At 36.2% G+C, this 20,405-nt stretch overlaps 1 protein-coding gene across 1 annotated transcript; it reads right to left on the reverse strand.

Annotated features, from left to right (window-relative positions):
- Positions 1-1,457: 1,457 nt before the first annotated feature.
- Positions 1,458-2,725, reverse strand: LOC133816286 (GPI-anchored protein LLG3-like). The gene is made up of 3 exons (XM_062248860.1): positions 2,549-2,725; positions 2,413-2,469; positions 1,458-1,920 (listed from the first exon to the last, which is right to left on the reverse strand). The coding sequence occupies exons 1-3, from the start codon at positions 2,628-2,630 to the stop codon at positions 1,556-1,558; spliced, it is 504 nt and encodes a 167-aa protein (XP_062104844.1). The 5' UTR covers positions 2,631-2,725; the 3' UTR covers positions 1,458-1,555.
- Positions 2,726-20,405: the final 17,680 nt, after the last annotated feature.

Below are 20,405 nucleotides of genomic sequence, written 5' to 3' on the forward strand. Positions count from 1 at the left end.
TCCCTATTTAAGATACAAAACATTTATGATATTATTCAAATCACACTTCAATGATTGGAGAATAAACTTATTTATTCTTGATAGAAGATAAATGTTATTTTAATTTCCTATTTAGTTACACAATCATACTCTTTGTATACACACGACATTTATATATAATGTATTTATTATGTATTATATATTATTGTAATAATAATATTTTATAACATGTGAATTTATATTAATATAATTATTAAATATTTAATTTTTTATTAAATATTATTATAATATTTAAATTTATATTAATATAATTACTAAATATTTATTCTAGCAAAATTTTATAAAATTAGAATTATATATTATATGTTATATATTATTATAATGATAATATTTTATATCATTTAAATTTCTATGAATATAATTAATAAATATGTAGTCTAGTATTAATATAATAGTTATATTTTATAACATTTGAATATATAATCAATGATATTTTATAACATTTGAATTTATATTAATATAATTAATAAATATTCGATTATATTTTATAATATTTGAATTTATATTGATATAATTAATAATTTTTTTATTTTTATTTAATTTTAAAAGTATATTCCGTTAAATTTTTTGAATATTCCATTAAAGTTAACAAAAGAAGCCGTTATCTACACACTTTTTATACAAAAGAGATATATAGACTCTAGATAAAGTCTAAATACTTTATTTTTGGATGTATAATGTATAAATAGATTCTATATTCTTTATTTTGTTAAATATTATGTTTTGGTGAGTTTTTTTCTTCCAAAATATTGTTGAGATAATTTTTTTTAATTAATTTACTAAAAAATCCATTTTAATGATATTTCTATTCCCAATTTAATATATAATATAAAAAATTATTTATATGAAAATAATGTAGCTTGAAAATAATGTAGAGTTTTTTTTCTTCAATGGTATAATTTATTATTAGTTTGAGATTTTTTTTAAATATATAATATCAAAATTGTAATATTTTTATAATTAGAATTAATGTAATTAAAATAGTTTAAAATATAAGATTAAAATTGTATTGATTTGACAAAAAAAAAATTAAAGTGATTTGATAGATAGTATTTGAAAGAAATGTTGATTTGACAAAAAAAAAAAACATATTGGTTCAAAATTGCCTGTCAATAAAATATAGGTAGGAAGAAAAGAACATTGGAGAATTTTGTAATTTTTTTAATTCGCTGTATATAACATTTTTTAAAAAAAAATTACCGTGTAACATATAATTTTCTCTTAAAAATATCACAACTTTCAAGCGTAAAATTATAAAAAGGAAAAGTCTACTAACCACAAGAGAACAAGTTTTAAACTAAATTTCTTTGCAGTGGATTTGTTTCTCTAGTAAACTATATAAATGATTAGCACATTCACTCTTCCTCTTTAAGTAATAGAATACAGAGTATACAAAGTTTTGTTAACAGAGGAGAAGAGCTGTGCCCTTAAAGAGACCAGTCTCTACAAAAGCAATGAAAAATAATAGAAGAGAAAATGAATACAAAGTATAGATATTTGTTCACCTTTTGGTTTATCAGAGCAAATGGTATAACAACACAGAAAATGCAGCTATAAGCGAGAGCAGCAATGTGGATGGAGTGTTGTATGTTATATGAGCTCTACTACTCTTTTGTTTGGCTTCAAGTATGTCAGTGCAGTCAAGACCTTCTTTCCCTTCCCTACACTGTAAGGCGAAGAGGCCAGGTGGGTACTTTCCATAGAGATTAATGTAGCTGAACATGGTGGCAGCACAATCGCTTTGCTCGTCATTAATGGCGTCTGCAAAAGGGCAAGCAAATTCCTTGAAGGCCAGGCAGCATGACTGAGGTGGATATTGGGGTCCTTTGCACTTGCTTGTAATGATTGTATAGTTTTGTGACTCAAAGTTTATGGTGCAAGCTGAAAAGAAGTAAGCTAAACTTAATTCTTCTACATGAAATAAGTTTCAACATAGCAGCACTAGATACTAAGTAAAAAAGAGACATAATATTGCATATGGATTAGAACTTGTCATGAAATTTTCAATTCTATATGTTACACTTTTGTGGGGTTTCAGTTATATTTTCTTGAAGTAGTAATACCAGTTTTTTTGTTGGACAATTTTACTCAATTATCAATGAAAATAAAATGAGAATAAATATTCATCAAAACAGAACACATGTATCGTGCAATAGGAAAGATAACGGTACTCGGTATTAGATTTTCCATGACAGAACAAGACTTGCACATTTTATGAAGAGACACCATCAATATTTTTGTACCCTCTTACCAAATCTTCTACATTGCAAACTATGTCTTTTAATCCATTGTTTTAAAAGATCAGGATACAAAACAAAACTAGACAGAACAAACATAAAAACATATTATATAAGCCATAACAAAAGTGGTTACTCTTTTTGGCCTGGAGAAGGGAACGAGATGTGGAGCCATGTGACTCAAAAACATTAACTGCAACAATTCACAAAATAAATTAGATAAAAAAACATAAGACGATTTAAACCAATATGTTTATCATATAAAAATATACCAGAAAGGAAGGTGGTGGAAGAGGCCAAGCCCAACAAAAAAGAGAAGAGAAGAAGAGAAAGAAAATGTTGGTTGGAAGGCATTGTTGATGGGCTTTTCTTCGGAGACCAAACAATGGCGACTTGAGAGACCAATCTCCGTCTTCCGAGAAATGAGTCACCGTCTCTCTCTTTCTCTGTTTTTTTGTTTCTTCTTTGAAATGGAATGGAGAAGAGTAAATAGTTGCAGAAAATGTGGGAAAAGAAAGAAGAGAAGCCGCGTTAGAGTTTATATGCTTAGTTTTTCGTTACTACTATTATTGTCATTTAATGCATGATGTATTAGAGCAAAGAATGAAGGGATTCAAATGTTCTGTTCTCTCACCTAGCTAGTTTCCCTCTCTCATCCCTCAAATTAACTTTCTCTCTCACTGAAAATTACCATTATGTTTTGCTGCAAAAAAAAAAAAAAGGGTCATATGTTAAAAGTTAACTAAATATTTCTATCTTTCCGTTTTTTTTTTATTTCTTTCTTTCCTTAAACTATATATCATCCTACATTTTAGTTTTAGGATGACATTATTAATCTGGTTATAAATATTTGTAAATTTAATAATATTTTTTTTAATGAAATTAAACTGAGTGTTAAATGAAAATTATATTTCTTTCCTCATTCAGCCACTTTCTAGAATCATCTCCCGTGCCTACTATTATACATTTTCCAAAATAAAAATGTGATAAAATAAAGAAAATTTTACATAAAGTGTCAAAAATAACACTATTTCAACAAATTTACTAGCACACGGTAATTTTAACTTTTGTACTGTTCACTCTTTTCTTTTATACGTAGTATATTTTTAAATATTATATTTATACTACATTGTCTATGTGTTTACTTTGTAATCATTTTTTGTATTTTTTTAATATTTTAAATTTAGTCTGACACTCTTCTTATTCTTCTTCTCCACTTTTCCCACATTCCTCTCTATTCCTTCTTTTTCTGATACACGATCACACTTTAGGCTCTTCATTTTTTTTTTGTTTTCCCCTTAAAACTTGTGTTCTTAATCGTACTTATAGCAATTAAGCCCACGTTCTTGATGTTATATATAGCATGCGTTACCATCTGTGGCGATTCCACTTTCGACATCTTCTACACCTTCACTGTCTGTGACGAAAATTCCAAAATCCACAAAGAGTTTGAAACAAGTTTCATTAATGGGGAAGAAAGCTACGGTGAAGCAGATTAAAGAGAATCCAAGCTCTCATAACTCACCCAAAGCCGAGTCTTTGAAATCTCAATCATAGAAATGAAAACTTGTTTCAGATGCTGTCGAAAAGAGGAAGGCAAAAAATGTGAAATCAAGCAAAGGAGAATTGAAAGACGTGGGAGATGATCATAAGAAAAATGTTGTTAAGGTTTGCATGTTGTTTGGGTTGTACTATTTTGATATTGGTTTTTAGGGTTTTGTATGTATTTTCGATCGGTTTTACAGTTTAACACACTGAATGTGTTTGTTTGAATATGCATTATAAGGTATTAGGCTAATTTGTAGTTTTAGTAATATTTCCATTTTAAAGTTTTATTATTAATAACATGTTGTTTGTTTGTTTTAATATTGTTGTTCTGTTGAAAAATTTCGAAGTTTCTTTTTTATTTTTGTTACTGTTCTACTGTTGTTGTTTTTTTTTCAATATTGTTCTTTCATTTACAGTGTATTCGCATGTTTTTGTTATGTGGTTGTGTTGTTGTTTTGGTGTTTATTTATTATTGTTGTTTGGTTTGTTCTGATGTCCGTGGTTGTGCATTTTATGTTTGTCTGTTGTTTTGTTGTTGTTTCATTATTATTTTTGTTAATTTTATTTTGTTTCTATTGTAGGATTAGGATTACTTAATCAATCCAAAGCAATTGTTTAATTCCCAGGTTATTTCTTATTGTACTTACGAGGTTATTCATGATCTTAATAAATATTTGTCTGTTAAGCAAAAGGAAATGTTTTCTCAAACTTGTTTTGGTAGTTTTGTGAATCTTCCTACATTTAAACCTTAGCCTCAATTAATGCATGAGCTGTTATTGAGGGAGGTTAAGTAGCCAAATGAGTATGAGCTTTGGGTTATGTTTAGTTGTATTAGACTGAGGTTTAATATTGAAGAGTTTTCTTTGATTACTGGTTTAGACTATGAAGGAGAGTGCAATAGTTTGAATTTCAAACAAGAGCCAAATAACTTTCTAGATAAATATCGGTCAGGTTCTAAAAATTTTTATGAGCAGTCTATTCATGAGTGTTTTAGGGCTAAGAGGCGGGGTGATGATGATGAAGCTACTGTAAAGTTGGTTGTTCTGTATTTTGTTTAGTGGTTTTCTTTTTAGTTTTTATTCTAGGATAAACAATGTTTACCTGATGAGTAAGAATACATTTAAGCATGCCTTTAACTTTGGAGTTGATGTAGTGAATGATAATATGTGGTTCCACGTCCTTTCTCATTGTGGTGAATGTCTAATAGACTCGGTGAGTTTTTTTTTTGTTTATCTATAATTTTAATATTTATATGTTAATGTTGGTATGGTATTGCCGTGATGTTGGTATTATGTTGTTTATGACAATTATTTTTGTTATCGTTTCATGTTATATTCATCACATTGATGTCATATTCTATTACTTAAGGAAGAAAGGGAAGTATTCAACTTGCCCTAAGGTGAACTTCACTACAACAATTTGTTATTTTAGTGATAGCATTTCTTCTCTTTATGAGAAATATTTGTAGACTGAGGTTTAGTATTGAAGAGTTTTATTTGATTACTGGTTTAGACTGTGAAGGGGAGTGCAATAGTTTGAATTTCAAACAAGAGCCAAATAACTTTCTGGATAAATATTGGCCAGGTTCTGAAAAGATTTCTAAGCAGTCTATTCATGAGTGTTTTAGGGCTAAGAGGTGGGGTGATGATGATGAAGCTACTGTAAAGTTGGTTGTTCTGTATTTTGTTCAGTGGTTTCTTCTTTTTAGTTTTTTATACGTTTTTTGTTTTTATTCCAGGAAAAACAATGTTTACCTGAAGGGTAAGAATACATTAAAGTCTGCCTTTAACTTTGGAGTTGATGTATTGAATGATAAGATGTGGTTCCACATCCTCTCTCATTGTGGTGAATGTCTAACAGACTCGGTGATTTTTTTTTTTTTTATCTATAATTTTAATATTTATATGTTAATGTTGGTATGGTATTGATGTGATGTTGGTATTCTGTTGTTTATGACAATTGTTTTTGTTATTGTTTCATGTTGTATTCATCACATTGATGTCATATTCTAGTACTTAAGGAAGAAGAGGAAGTATTCATCTTGCCCTAAGGTGAACTTCACTACAACAATTTTTTGTTTTAGTGATAACATTTCTTCTCCTTATGAGAAATATTTGTAAAAGAATTGGGATGCATCAGTTGTTAACCTTATGCATTCATTTGCTCAGTTTATAAAAGGTAAAAAGCTTATGTGTGGTAAACTATGGTTTGAGTGTGACCATGTTTTGTTCCCAATAAATATGAGGAATGATAGCTATTGGATTCTAGGGTGTTTGAATATCAATTAAATTATTATTTAAATGTATCACTCATTGAAGTCCGAGCAGTGTGAATTTGCATCTATGACAACTATGGATCCATATTCTATCTTGTTGCCATTGTTCTTTGAGCTCCTGAATTTTTACAATATTAGAAAGGACCCTACTTCAATTTCTATTGATTTCAAGGCTCCTTTTACTGTTGTTAGTGTTGATGGATTGGCCAACAAGAGGACAAGTAAGTAATATCCTATGTTTTATTGTATTTGTTCTATTTAGTGTTTTGATACATGTTTAGAATTTACCAATCCATTAAATGGTGTCTGTTTTGCAGTGATTGTGACATTTTTGTTGCATCATTTGTTGAGTATTTTTCAATTGAAGATCACCGTTCTAGGTTGGCTGTTCTTTTTTATTCTTATGACAAAATGAACCAGATAGAGAATGTTGCTAGTCAGCCTGAACTTTGAAAGAAGTCTCCTAAAAGAGTTAGTAAGAAGTTGGAAGAAAGTGCAAAAGACTGCCTTTGAAGGATTCATGATGGGTTTTTCGTTGTTGGCAGCATTGGAACAACACTTTAGCAACTAATGAACAACTTCAAACGCTGTTTTTATTTTATGTAATTTCACTCTCCTAGATAGTAGTGTAGTTGTTTGGATTATTTTGGTAACGGTTATCTTGTTGGACCTATTTGTTTTCAATATATTTCCAAACATTGCTATTTTTATTTTTTGTTATTGTTATTTGTTTGTTTGTTACAACTTTATAAAAATTCAGCAACAACCTTATAATACAACCTATTATGTTTTAAAATAATAACTAGTCATCAATAATTATGACTTAATATCAATATAATGCATCTGCCCCAAAAAACTAAAAAGACAATAAAAAAAAAAAAACATTTCATGGTATAACAAATGAACAACAAGAATTAATGAACTTCATTCCAATGTTTAAGTGTTAAAAATAAAATAAAAAATTGAAACCAATGTTATTTCTTTAGGGGATTTGATAAACAAGTATCTTTTATGTGTTGTTGTATTGTATTCTCAACTTCTTGGTGGTCGGTTTCGACATGTCTTCCTATTATGATCTTTTGTCCACACTTGTTGCACTTGTTCTTCTTTTTAGTTACCCAAGCAAATTTGATTCTTCTTTTCTTTGGTCTTCTAGCTTTCACCATTTCAAATGGAGGCAACACTATGATGTCTTTGAAAAAGTCTGGTAATTCCCAATCTCGTTGTTTCCCTACTGGATACACAGTTGTGTCATATGTTTCTAACCACAACTTTGTGGTGTATTAATGTGAACAATAATTGTAGGGGTGTATGTTCATCTCCTTCATCACCATAAGAGCATGACCACATGGCATTTCATCATTCTGAAATCTATTGCAAGTGCAAGTTCGTTCATCAAGATTTACAATCCATGATTTATCTTCTTTGAATACCTCAAATAGATATTCATTTCCTGGATTTACCTGTATTATATGTTGCATATATACAGTAGCATCATCAGAGCAACACAATAGCAACAATATTGACTGCAAGAAATAATTGAAAAAAAACTAAAAAATTGAGCAATCTTACAGTTAGTCTCAAAGAGTATATGAAGTTGTTGGTGAGTGCTTGTTCTACAACTAGTGTCAATCTTGCCATTGTTTGTTGTGCTAGTGTCCTATTAGTGTATGTCCAATCTTGAAGTAATCCATGCAAGCCCTCCAAAAGTATTGTTATGGGTACCTATCTAGCTGTTAGGTTGGATGAGTTTAGTGACTCAACAATATTGGAAGTCATTGTAGAGTACCTTTTGTTTTTGGAGTAGAATCTTGACCATTTATCATATCCATTTTTCTCCAAATATGGCCTAATTTTCTTATCCAAGTTGTCAAACTCCTTCATATGATATTCAAATTTCTTTTTCGTGTATGATGTTGTTGTGGCAAAGAAGGGCACGCTGTATTCCTTTGCATGTTTTTTGCAATATGTTTTCAGGTTGCTTTACAGGTAGAACATGCAGTAGCCATGTGTTATTTCCGGGAAAACTTTTTTTATTGCTTTGATGATACTTTCATGTCGATTTGATAGTATGCACTGGTCTTCTCTAACTCCACAGGCTTCTCTTAATTTTGTGAAAAACCACTCCCATGACTTGTCATTCTTAGAATCTGTTATACAAAAAGCAAGTGGGAAGATTTTACCTCCTGCATCCTATGCACTACCAGAGAGCAACGTTCCTCCATATGTAACCTTCAAGAAAGTGCCATCAATGCATTCAATGCCATGAATACAAACAAAAACTATGATCATCTCATTTTTTGATGTTGACTATTGATCCAGGGTTGGTTTTTTTGTAGCATGTACAAGTAATCCGGTATGAGACTGTAAAATTCTTTTGCCTTTCCTCGTAATTCATTGAGTGCGTGCTCCTTGCTTCTCTATGATTTCATATAATTCATTTTTATATCGTATCTATCATTCAAGTCACCTCTGATGTCTAATGGAGTGCATGTTGTTTTTAGGTTGAGGAACTTTCGCTTGATGTAGTTACCAATTAATTTTGATGTTGCTTATTGTTGATCATCGAATTTGATTTCCAAAGAGCATATGTGTATTTTGTAATGTTTTCTAATGAAGAATGTTTGTGTTGTTCCATTCCTTGATGCTCTTATAGACCACTTGCAGTTTTTGTCCAAAAAAATAATGTTGTATTTTCTAGAGCATGATTTCAACACCTTGTATTTGAAGAGATTTGTTGTTGCGAAGTAGCTGAGAACGCTTTTTATTGTTGCATTGTCTTTCTAGATCTGGCCAATTTCAATTTCAGGATGGCGGGGGATTTTGATGACGAGTGAATCTATAGTGTCAAGCGGGTGGTTCTTATTCTTGTTGTTCTCCAGTTGCTCTAACATTTCTGCAGTGACTAAATTTAAATAGAAAATGAAGTCAAATGTTTCATTGATTTCTTTTGTGATTTCATATTCTTGTTGCTCTATGGTTGATTATGCTGTTCATGGACCATTCATAATCATCGTCAATTCTGTTGTTATTGTTGGCTCTTTATATGTGTAGAATGGAATTGAATTTTATGTTGTTGCCATGTTGTCGAATGTGTTCACACATAACAGATATCTTGTGAAGTCAGACTCATTCATTTTAAGCTACATCTAGAAAAGGATACTTGCATCATCCACTATTTTAAGGGGTGGGTAGCCGTCCTTCACATGATACTGTAGTTGCATGTGTGTTGTTGCATAGTTGCAACGTAATTGCAGCAAAAATGTATGCATAAGTTTTTCATATTTCCAATCTCTCAGTATCAATTTCCCACTAGGTTCAAAATCAATGTAATTCTTGTTGTCGTCCCATTTTCCGTTGCTCTAAATTAGGATTGGTAGTGATTCCATTTGCTGAAATGTTAAATAACATAATTACTATATGCAAAAACTCGCAAACAACTTCCAAACAACGCAAGGCAACGAATAATAAATAAAGATTAAAATCCTCAGTCACTGTGTTAGTAAGAATATCAATTTTTTTTAACATAATTGGATGAATAATGAAGAGAATGTATACGAAAAAAAACATACCTAATTGTAATATTTTACTGAGATTAATTCTTATAACAACTATTTTCCAATACATTCTTCATTGATTTGAATTTTTCTACAAAATTGAAGCACTGATTATAAGTTTATTCAAGATTTTTTGCTGAATTAATTTTTGGCAAATTTTATTTTGGGTTTTTTGGTTGCTTACCTATATTTGTCTTAATTTCCCTTAAATTGAATGTGTCTTGCCATTTTCAACGTAGCTGTTGTTGTCTTTTGGTTATAAAGGTTTCTGCACAATAAGAACATCACTGTTATTGCTGATTTTTCAAATTGAGAGAGGGTTGTAGTTTTGGTGTTGTTTTCAGATTGAGATTGGCTATCGTTGTGGTGTTGCTTTTAAAATCTAGATCGATAGTTGGGTTGTTGTTTCAGATCGAAATCAGCTGTAGTTTTGTTGTTGCTTCAAGTTGAGATTGGCTGTTGTTTAAGGTCAAAATCGCCATGGGTCGCTTGAGAGACGTCTGGTCATGCCACTTGCGAAGGAGAGAGAGCAAGTCATATTTGTGTAATAAACAAATTTTGTTCCGTACAAAAGTAAAAAAATTCCATGCTACAGTAAAAAAAAAATTATTTTTTAGTTATTACAGAAAAAAATTCGTAAAATATATAAGTGGACTTTCTTTCTAAGGATTCTCCCATTTAATAGAACCAATGAAAGAATAAATTGGTCATTATTATTCTTTCCATATTTTTACTTTGTTTCTTCTAGTTTCTTTTGAAAGCAAAGAAATATTACAACTGAAAACAGAGATTACAACGTGTTGACTAGTTTTTTAGCCAACTGACACGGAGTCAAAATAATTAATTAGAGAGCTTTCAATTAGACAATCAATGAACAATAACTGAACCAATAACCCAACAATGATGAGCAATAAATAATAAAGAACACCAGAATTATAGAGGTTCGACCCCAAGAAATGGTAATGACCTACTTCCTCTTAGATTTGTATTGATCTTAAGGGTTTACATAAGATAACCAGTGAATACAAGTAGATTTTTAGGTGTAAAAGACAATTCAGAATGGCAGAATCGCTGCTAAGTACCAAGCCAGGCTGCTCTGTATGTTTCTAGTGCTGGTCGGTAGGCTATTTTTGTGTGTCCCCCTCCACTGTAGTGGAGACTTTGTATTTATACTGTCCCTCTCGCCCAAGGATTGCGCTTGAGCATAACTGATGGGGAAATATCTCTTTCTTCTCGCAAGCAGTTATAGTCCTATTTGTTAGGAGGTTTGATCGAGTCTTCAAGGCTGTTAGGCACTCTTTGCGGGTGGTTGGGCGATTATTGCAGAGTGCTAATGAAGAGTGTAATTGCTTTCATCCGGGCAGGTATGTCTATTTGTCATACCGACTAGCTGTTCTCCTGAAAAGCGTACCGAGCAATGACTGTTATTCATTTTTCAAGTGCATTCCGATCAGTCTGCCTGTCATATTGACCAGCAAGTTTTTGGTGGTCCTGTTGAGTAGTTGAGCCTCTGGAGATAGTATGTTGACCAGTAACTTGTCGTATACCTTGCAGGTATACACCGACCAACTTGACGAGAGGTCTACCCAGTCTGCTCCATGTGTTCATGTTTAGTGCCATGTCAGATATGCCAATTTTTGGGATAACATTTGCACCCCAAGTTTGCAATGGTGCTAAGCAACATGGAAAATTTCTTCTGAGGACCATACCGTTGTCACAGGGTCAGATCCACACTACGAATTTTTTTTTCCTGTGATGGCCTAAGTCTCCAGACCTAGTCAGCCAACAACACACTCAAACATGCACACAAACAACCACACCAATTAAACATCGTGCACACTCGAATATCAAGTAAACACAAGCATATAACACAAGTAAAAGGCACACACAGTTTACGGGCGCCCCCTCCTAACTTTGTATATTACTCAAATACAAAGATACAAGTGTTTATGCACCAAACATCCCATCTCTGATGTCTCAGGCATTTAGGATACATAAATAACATGACAATAGAGGCATCGTTTGACAACCCTAACCGTCTATGTGTTAGCTGGACCAAATAGCTTGCAACACATCCCTCAGGCAAGCCACATGCCCCGTGGGCAGCCACATGTTGCTCAGCCAAGCATCTGGGAAAAGCACCATTAGATTCATCCTTCCAAGGATCTAGGCACCACACATGTATCCTTTTGATAACTCATAGTAACCGTCACGTAACCGCTTGGTCACATCCATTCACGAGGCACACTCATCAGCTATCACATGCACTGACATGCACCAACCAGCAACCGCGCGTGGGCGCACACACCTTGGCTTGGCGCCAACTCCATAGTACTTGATTCCCACCTTTAAATAAGCTTAGCCACACTGTAACATAGCCTAGTCACCATCCCTAGGCCTTGGACGAAGACCTCCCTTGGGGGCACAAGGGTCACCCCCACCCCAAGGAGCATTCTGTAGATTTAACCCCCTGGTAGGAACATATATGATTTCTGCTTGGGAGACATATTTCAATTTTTGGAAACCTTCCCAAACAAGAATGTTCAAGCCCTTTTAACCTCACATCCTAGAGCCCTCTAGGATACTTTTCGACCATACTCCACCCTAGGAATATCGATTTGGCCCGCGGTGTTTCCGTTCATAGAGATATTGCTTATATTTGTAATAAAATAAATAAAGTAGCAAACAATATTTCTCTTTTATTAAAAATATTAATAGAAATATAGATTTTTTATTGAATTCTACTATATCTAGTATACTAATTATATAGTAATTATAGTTATAAGGTTGAACATTTGCCATTATGTTTATTATATTATAATGTATAATGAATAATATTCAATTGATAAGAAACAACAAGTTGTTTACCAAGGCCTGCGCCCATGCGCACGCGTGCACCCTGCTGTTGCGCGTGTGCGTGCCTGATGCGTGCACTAGTGCGCGCGCACCCCCATCTGTGTGCTCCTTTGCGCACGTAACCTAATGAGGGGCTAACAAACCTTCCCCACCAGATGAACTCGGCGACCTCATCGAGATGCTTTGGAGATAGTCATTAACCCGGTCCTTAAACTGCCACATGGACACAACCTTCTCCCAAGTCGCGTCTGCCACTTCCTCACCTTTCCATTGAACTAGATATTTTGTTCTTTGATTCTTCTTACTGGCACCAAGTACCCTGTGATCGAGTACCATCTCGACCTCTTTCTCAAATTGCTTTCTCACTGTTGGAGGAGCCAGTACTGCCTGCTGCCTTGAACTTGAAGCATCTTCATGAAATTTCTTTAAGAAGCTAACATGAAATTTCGGGTGCACCTTGAATCTCTGTGGCAAATTCAGTCTATAGGCCACTACTCCAACTTTCTTTACAATTTCAAAAGGTCTGTTGTACTTTTGTACCATCCCCTTGTGGTAACGTTTTTCTATAACCTTTTTCCATATTTGGGGTGTAAGCATTAACATCACTTTATCCCCAACAACAAACTCTACATCTCATCTGCACTTGTCAGCGTACTTCTTCATCCTTTTTGAAGCCTTAGCCAGGCTGTCCCTAGCTTGTTCCGGCATTTCAGTTCTATCTTTAGCAAACCGATAAGCAGTTGGACAGGGCCTTTGGGACTTCTATTTCACCACCTCATGTGGCATTAGTGGTTGTCTTCCAAACACCAGCTCTGTGGGACTCACCCCTGTGGCTGAGGACTGGTGGACGTTGTAGAAATACTATGCTATATCCAGCATCTCCACCCAATTCCTCTGACTCACAATAATGTAGTGCCTGAAATACTCCTCCAATAACTAATTCTTCTGCTTGGTCTGAACATCTTTTTGTGGGTGATTTGTCATGGAAAACTTCAAATCCGAACTCAACATATTGAACAAAGTGGTCCAAAAACGTTTGGTAAACTGAGAGTCCCTATCACTAATGATATCAGCAGGAATACCGAAGTACTTTACCACATGTTTCATTATCAACCCAGCAGCCACCTATGTCGGACATGCGTGTGGGGTTGGAATAAACACCCCGAACTTCTAAAAATGATCAACTACAACAAGAATCGATCTCATTCCACCTATATTCGGGAAACCGACAATAAAATCCACACTGATGCTTTTCCATGGATACTCTGGAATAGGCAAGGGCTGTAGCAAGCCTGCCTCCCTCTTTCTTTTGGTCTTGTCTTGCTGACATACAAGACACGTTCAGACATACGCCTCCACGTCCTCTTTCATTCTAGGCCAATTGTAAACCTAGATAGCAAAGCCATCATTCTTTCCACACCTGGATGCCTCGCCCATTATGGATCACGTGTTTCCCTCAATAACTCGGTTCTCAAATCCCCACTCTTTGGAACGAACAACCTACTACCCTTGGAATATAGCAAGTCATCCTCTAGCCAATATCTGCGCACCACCCCCTCGGTGACCTGTGCTTTCAGTTTGGCATACTCAGAATCGAGCAGAGACTGCTCCCTCACCTGGCTAAGAAAAGTTGTCTCAACCTGAGACAATGCTGCTATGTAAGCTTCCACTTCTTTCAGACTAAGAGCATCTGTGACCTGGTTTTGCCTCCCCAGTCTGTGCACCCATACAAAGTCGAATTCGGCTAGATACTCTTGCCAACGTGCTTGCTTTAGGGTCAACTTTTTCTAGGATTTGAAATAGGTGTTGGCCACATTGGCTGTAACCATCGTGAATTTCGTCCTTAGCAAATAATGTCTCCAGACATCAAGGCAATGCACAACTGCAGCCATTTCCTTCTCATGAGCAGAGTACCTTTGTTCTGCATCCTTAAGCTTGCGACTTTCAAATGCGATCGAGTGCCCCTCCTGCATCAATACTCTGGCCAGAGCCTTGTCAGAGGCATCGGTGTGCACCTTAAACAGCAACTCAAAATCAAGAAGCCTTAGGACATGCTTTGAGGACACTGCTACTTTCAACTTCTCGAAAGCTTCTACATATTCCTTAGAACAGCACCATTGCTTGTCCTTTTTCAATAGATTAGTCAGGGAACTCACTCTCTTGGAGTACCCGTTTATGAACTTTCGGTAGTAGTTTGCTAGTCCCAAAAATGAACGAAGGCCTGCCACCTTCTTTGGAGCAGGCCAATCTACTATGGCTCTGATCTTGTCACCGTCCATCATCAGTTTGCCCTTGCTAACCCAGTGTCCCAAGAACTTGACTTCTTGGCGACAAAACTCGCATTTCTCCTTCTTTACATATAGCTTAAATTCTCTTAGCTTCGAGAACACTTGCCTCAGATGTCTCACATGTTGAACCAAAGTGTTACTATAGATAACAATGTCATCTAAATAAACAACTATAAAATGATCCAAAAACTCGTATAGAACATCATTCATCATATTGAAAAATGTTGCAGGGGCATTCGTGAAACCAAAAGGCATAACTAAAAACTCATATGAGCCGTACCTCATCACACATGTAGTCTTTGACTCGTCCCCTGGTGCCTGACTTGCCAGTACCCCAGCCTGAGGTCTAGCTTGGTAAAGCACGTGGCTTTGGACAACCGGTCAAACAAATTTGTAGCATTTTGTACTAGGTATTTGTTATTTACTGTTGCTTTGTTTAATGCCCTGTAGTCCACACAAATTCTCAGCGATTCGTCTTGCTTTTTTTGAAACTGAACTGGGGCACCGTAAGGAGACTTAGATGATTGTATTAACCCAACGTCAAGTAACTCATATAACTGCTTCCGTAACTTAGCTAGTTCTATGGGACCCATTCTGTAAGGGGCCTCGACCAAGCCCTGGTCCTTGGTTCTAACTCAATCTTGTGGTCAATTTCCCTCCTAGGCGGCAACTTTATGGGAAAATCTGGTGGCATTGTGTCAGCAAACTCCCCTAACACCTATTCCGTAGAATCAGATACTTTTACAACCTGGTCAGGCTTGATCTCGATCAGCGCCACAACATAAGCTTCGTTTCCCCTCTTTATTCCATATTTGAACTGCTTAGCCGACTGCAGTTCGATGCCCTTTTCTTTACTTTGGTTAACATAAATTGCTTCAACAAAACATGGACTTCCCTTGTCGCATATCATTATGCCTCTAAGGTGTAGTGCCACCATGGCCTTTGCCAAACTCAGAAACTCTATTCCAAGAACCAAATCAAAATCATCAAGAGGCACCACCATAAGGTTGCACTCTGACTCCCATGTGCCCACCTTCTATTTGATGACAACATCACCCTGTATCATCTTTGCCTCTGAATTCACAACCTTCAACTTGGTAGTACTTTGAACAACATTGAAATCCAATCTCTCTACCTTTTGGTGTACCACAAAGTTATTCGTAGCACCCAAATCTACCATGGCCTTGACCTCATTGCCATTAACAAATGCCTTGACATAAAGTAACCCTTTGAATTGAGTTGTCTTCCCTGTTGTGAATGCATTTAGCAATTGCAAAGGATTCATACGAGATGGTCCTTCTTGGCTTGTGACATATTTTTCCTGAGCAACCATCACGTTCACCTTTCCCTTGAACTAACAATACAACGCCATGTGAGGGCCCTGGCAAATGAAGTAGCCCATGCCCTTCTCTTTGCCCTGGTTGTTAGGGTGCCCAACCCTACTTCCTCTTTCCCTCCTTTTTCTGTCCTTCCTTGAAACCCGAAGGCTTGTTGTTCTTCTTCCCACCGGTTGACTTCTTGCTTGCATTTCCCTGTGAAGTCTGGGCTATGTACTTATAATCTACTAGTTTCTCGATGACAGCGATGGACGTGGGTAGATCTATCACCGCTTGCCTCCTTAGTTAAGTCTGTGCCCAAGGCTGTAGTCCTGATAGAAAATTAAACAACTTGTCCTCCTTAAACATGTTTTTGATATCCAATAACAAGGAACTGAACTCCTTGACGTAATCTCGTGCTGTCCCCGTGTGCTTAAGTTTCTTGAGAGATTCCTTAGCAACCTATGCCGTGTTGTAAGGAAGGAGTTGATCCTTTAGTTCCTTTTTCAAGACTTCCCATGTCTCTATCTTGGGTTGACCCGCATTAGCATCATCTTCTATTGTGGTATGCCACCATAACTTAGCATCCCCCCTGAAGATACATGCTTGTTATTGTCACCCTTTCAAAATCAAGAATCCTTGTGGCCCTGAAATATTGCTCCATATCCTAAAGGAAATTTTCAAATTCCTTGGAATCCTGACTTTCGTTAAAGGTTTTCGGTACCAGCACCTTGATCATGGAGGAACCCCTAGAAGACTCAGATATGGTTTTCTGATTAGACATCCTCAGATATGGTTTTCGGTACCAGCACCTTTTCAACAGCACCACATCCACATCCAGTGCCATGGCACGGTCTTTCACTGAACGTGATAGGGTTAAGACATCCTCAGACAACGTCTTGATATTCCTGACAAGATCCCTCTCCTTCTCGGTAATGGCCTTACCGACTACAACGGTCCTTTCAGTAGAATCCTTCTGTAAGTCCGAGATAGCATTTCTGAGGACGACCAACTGCTCCATATATTCTTCACCAAGAATGAACAAACTAACAACGTTATCTTCCGATGGGGTGCCAACACATTCCTCTAGCCTTTCGACCCTTTCTCTCAATTCCGCCATTGTAACCATTGTTTCTTAGTTCCGAACACGAGCCTTTGCTCTCATACCAGTTGTCACAGGGTCAAATCCCCTCTACAAATTTTTTTGCCTGTGATGGATTAAGTCTCCAAACCTAGTTAGCCAACAACACACTCAAACACACATAGACAACCACATAGATTAAACACCGTGCACACTCGAATATCAAGTAAACACAAGTAACAGGCACACACATTTTACAAGAGCCCCCTCCCAATTAGACAATCAATGAACAATAAATGAACCAAGAACCGAGCAATGATGAACAATAAATGATAAAGAACACCACAATTATAGAGATTCATCTCCAAGAAATGGTAATGACTTACTTCCTCTTAAATTTGTATTGATCTTAAGAGTTTACACAAGATAACCAGTGAATACAAGTAGATTTCTAGGTGTAAAAGACAATACAAAATGGCAGAATCACTGCTAAATACCAAGCCAGGCTGCTCGGTATGTTTCTGGTGTTGGTCGGTAGGCTGTTTTTATGTGTCCCCCTCCATTGTGGTGGAGAGTTTGTATTTATACTGTCCCTCTCGCCCAAGGACTGCGCTTGAGCATAACTGATGGGGAAATATCCCTTTCTTCTCCCAGGTAGTTATACTCCTATTTGTTAGGATGTTTGATCGAGTATTCAGGGCTGTTAGGCGCTCTTTGCGGGTGGTTGGGCGATTCTTACAGAGTGCTAATGGAGAGTGTAACTGCTTTCATCCGAGCAGGTATGTCAATTCGTTATACCGACCAGCTGCTCTTCTGGCAAGTGTACCGAGCAGTAATTGGTATTCATTTACCTGACCAGTCTGCTTGTCATACTGACCAACAAGTTTTTGGTGGTCCTGCCGAGCACCTAAGCCTCTGGAGATAGTATGCTGAACAGTAACTTGTCGTATACCCTACAGGTATACACCAGCCAACCTGACGGGGGGTCTGCCCAGTCTGCTCCATGTGTTCAAGTTTAATGCCACGTCAAATATGCCAAATTTTGGGATAACACAACGAATTTGGCACATCAGCTAACAAGGCTAGATGAGAAATAGAGAGCACACCCCAATATATTTTGCATAAGCTTTAGCAACATAATGAGCAGCCATATTAGCCCTTTTTTAAGTGAAAACCCAACAAGGAGATCCCAAACTAGAGGAAAGAGAAAAAAATCAATCATCAAGAGCATCCAAGTCACTGCACCTATCTCCCCTCATTCATGATCTTACTAATAGCACATAAATAGTCAGATTCCAAGGCAATGTTTTGTAATTGGAAATTCTTTGTGAGCAACAACCTATCAATTAAAACAACAAGTTCAACAACAATAGGAGAGTAAGGGAGGTCATTGAACTTGCCTTAGGAGTAAAGAACCTCATTCACATGATTCCTCACCACCATTCCCAAAACATGTATCAACATCGATTTTCAGAGAGCCACAATTAAGAGGGTCCCAAATTGCTTTAGATTTGTCAGCAGTGCATGTATGAGAGGGGTTTGTACCTTTGAAATCCTTAATCTGATTAGTCGACCATTCCACTAAGTCAAGATCAATAGGCGCCATCTTCCCATGTCTTGATCCTTCACGAATATTAGAGTATGATGTCTCACATGGAGTATGTAACGTCCCAAAATTCCTAATAAGACTTAGTGCCTTGATTAGGGGCCTGGGAGGGCAATATTGGAATATTTATGTGAATTAATTGGATATTGATACAATTATGTGAATTTCATGTGTTATATTATTATATAGTTGATTATGCATGCTTATATGAGTTATCTAAGTTATATTATAATATGACTATATTGGCATGTTTAGGTGTATTAAGCATGCATGTGAGCCCGTTTCTTATTAGTAGGGAATTTTCATAATTTGGCATGTTGAGGGCATATTTGTATATACATGTGTGCATATTGATTGGGACCACATTAATATGTGGATATGTTTGAGTTATTCGACACGAGACGATCCTAGGGAACAAGTAGTGGTTTAGTCACAATGGGGAGAAATACCCGACTCAGGGCGAGCTAAGAGGTATTTTGGGTGATTTGGAGAGTCACCAGGACTCATTGTAGCGTGAATCATATTTTGGGAGAAATAGTAATATTCCAAGTTTAGCGGAATTATTTGGGGAAATTTGAGTATAAAGCGGGATTAGAGAGTGAAAATGACATTTTTGCCTTTATGGGGTGTTGACAGAGAAGCGTGTTGAGTGGGGGCATTTTGGTCATTTGGGACCGTTCGTATATAAGGGTTCGACTGAGTTCATTAACTTAGAAAAACACATCTCTCTCTCTCTCGTTCTCTCTCTCCCGTTCACTCTTCACCCTCGTTAGCGTTTTCGAAGGAAACTCGAGTTTTAGAGCTTAGATTCAAGAAATGTTAGAGTCATAATGATTCTAGGGAAGATTAGAAGCTTGGTAACTTGGGGATTTAGCTATAAAACGACTGTATTAGAGGTAATTTGAGCTTTGAGTTTCTGAGTTTTGTTTTTCCTTAAGTTTCTTAAGCTTGATTGAGTTTTATGGTTATGGTGAGTTTTTTATCCATTTGTGAGTTGGGTAATTTTCTATGACGTACTGATGATGTTTTGAAACTCAGTTGGGGGTTTGGTACTATTTTTAGGGTGAATTTCGAGGGAATTAGCTCGGAGAAATGTTTGAAAAACTAGGTTCACGGGGTCACGCTGTGACCCTGTTCTTGGGGCACCGCAGTCATCATGAACCCAGGAGCCTGGGCGGTTTCATGAACCACCATTGTGCCGCAACGCCTGCTGGGCTGCGCCGCGGCCCGTGTTTAGAGAAAAAAGGGTGGGTTCTCTGACTTAAGGAGAGTCGTGGTTCCTATGAGGGGCACCGCAGCTCAAAATGGGAATTCTGGCCAAGTTAGGTTTTGGGTAACGGGAACTCAAACCTAAGGGCTCGGCAATGATTCCACTACCCGGTTTAATAGAATTCAAGGTCTCGGAGACTAAGACTCAGCCTGTAAGTCTTTATTTATTTGATATTAATGGATATCATTTATTATGGTTGTGACTAGGGTATTGCTAGGGCTCGGAACAGGATCTTGCTTGGGGGTTGTGGTTAACTAACTCATGCTTGGACCAGTGGTAAGAAAACTGCACTGGTCTGCATTTAAGGCTTGGCCCGGTTATAGTACATGATT

This window comes from Humulus lupulus, chromosome 2, assembly GCF_963169125.1.
Source record: "Humulus lupulus chromosome 2, drHumLupu1.1, whole genome shotgun sequence".
NCBI classification, from domain to species: domain Eukaryota; kingdom Viridiplantae; phylum Streptophyta; class Magnoliopsida; order Rosales; family Cannabaceae; genus Humulus; species Humulus lupulus.

Excerpts from the sequence above, each read along its gene's own strand:
- LOC133816286 (XM_062248860.1), bottom strand. The coding sequence starts at position 2,630 with ATGCCTTCCAACCAACATTTTCTTTCTCTTCTTCTCTTCTCTTTTTTG. Across the intron at positions 2,470-2,548 it reads TTCCACCACCTTCCTTTCTG|TTAATGTTTTTGAGTCACAT; the intron begins GTATATTTTTAT and ends GAATTGTTGCAG. Across the intron at positions 1,921-2,412 it reads CCTTCTCCAGGCCAAAAAGA|CTTGCACCATAAACTTTGAG; the intron begins GTAACCACTTTT and ends ACTTCTTTTCAG.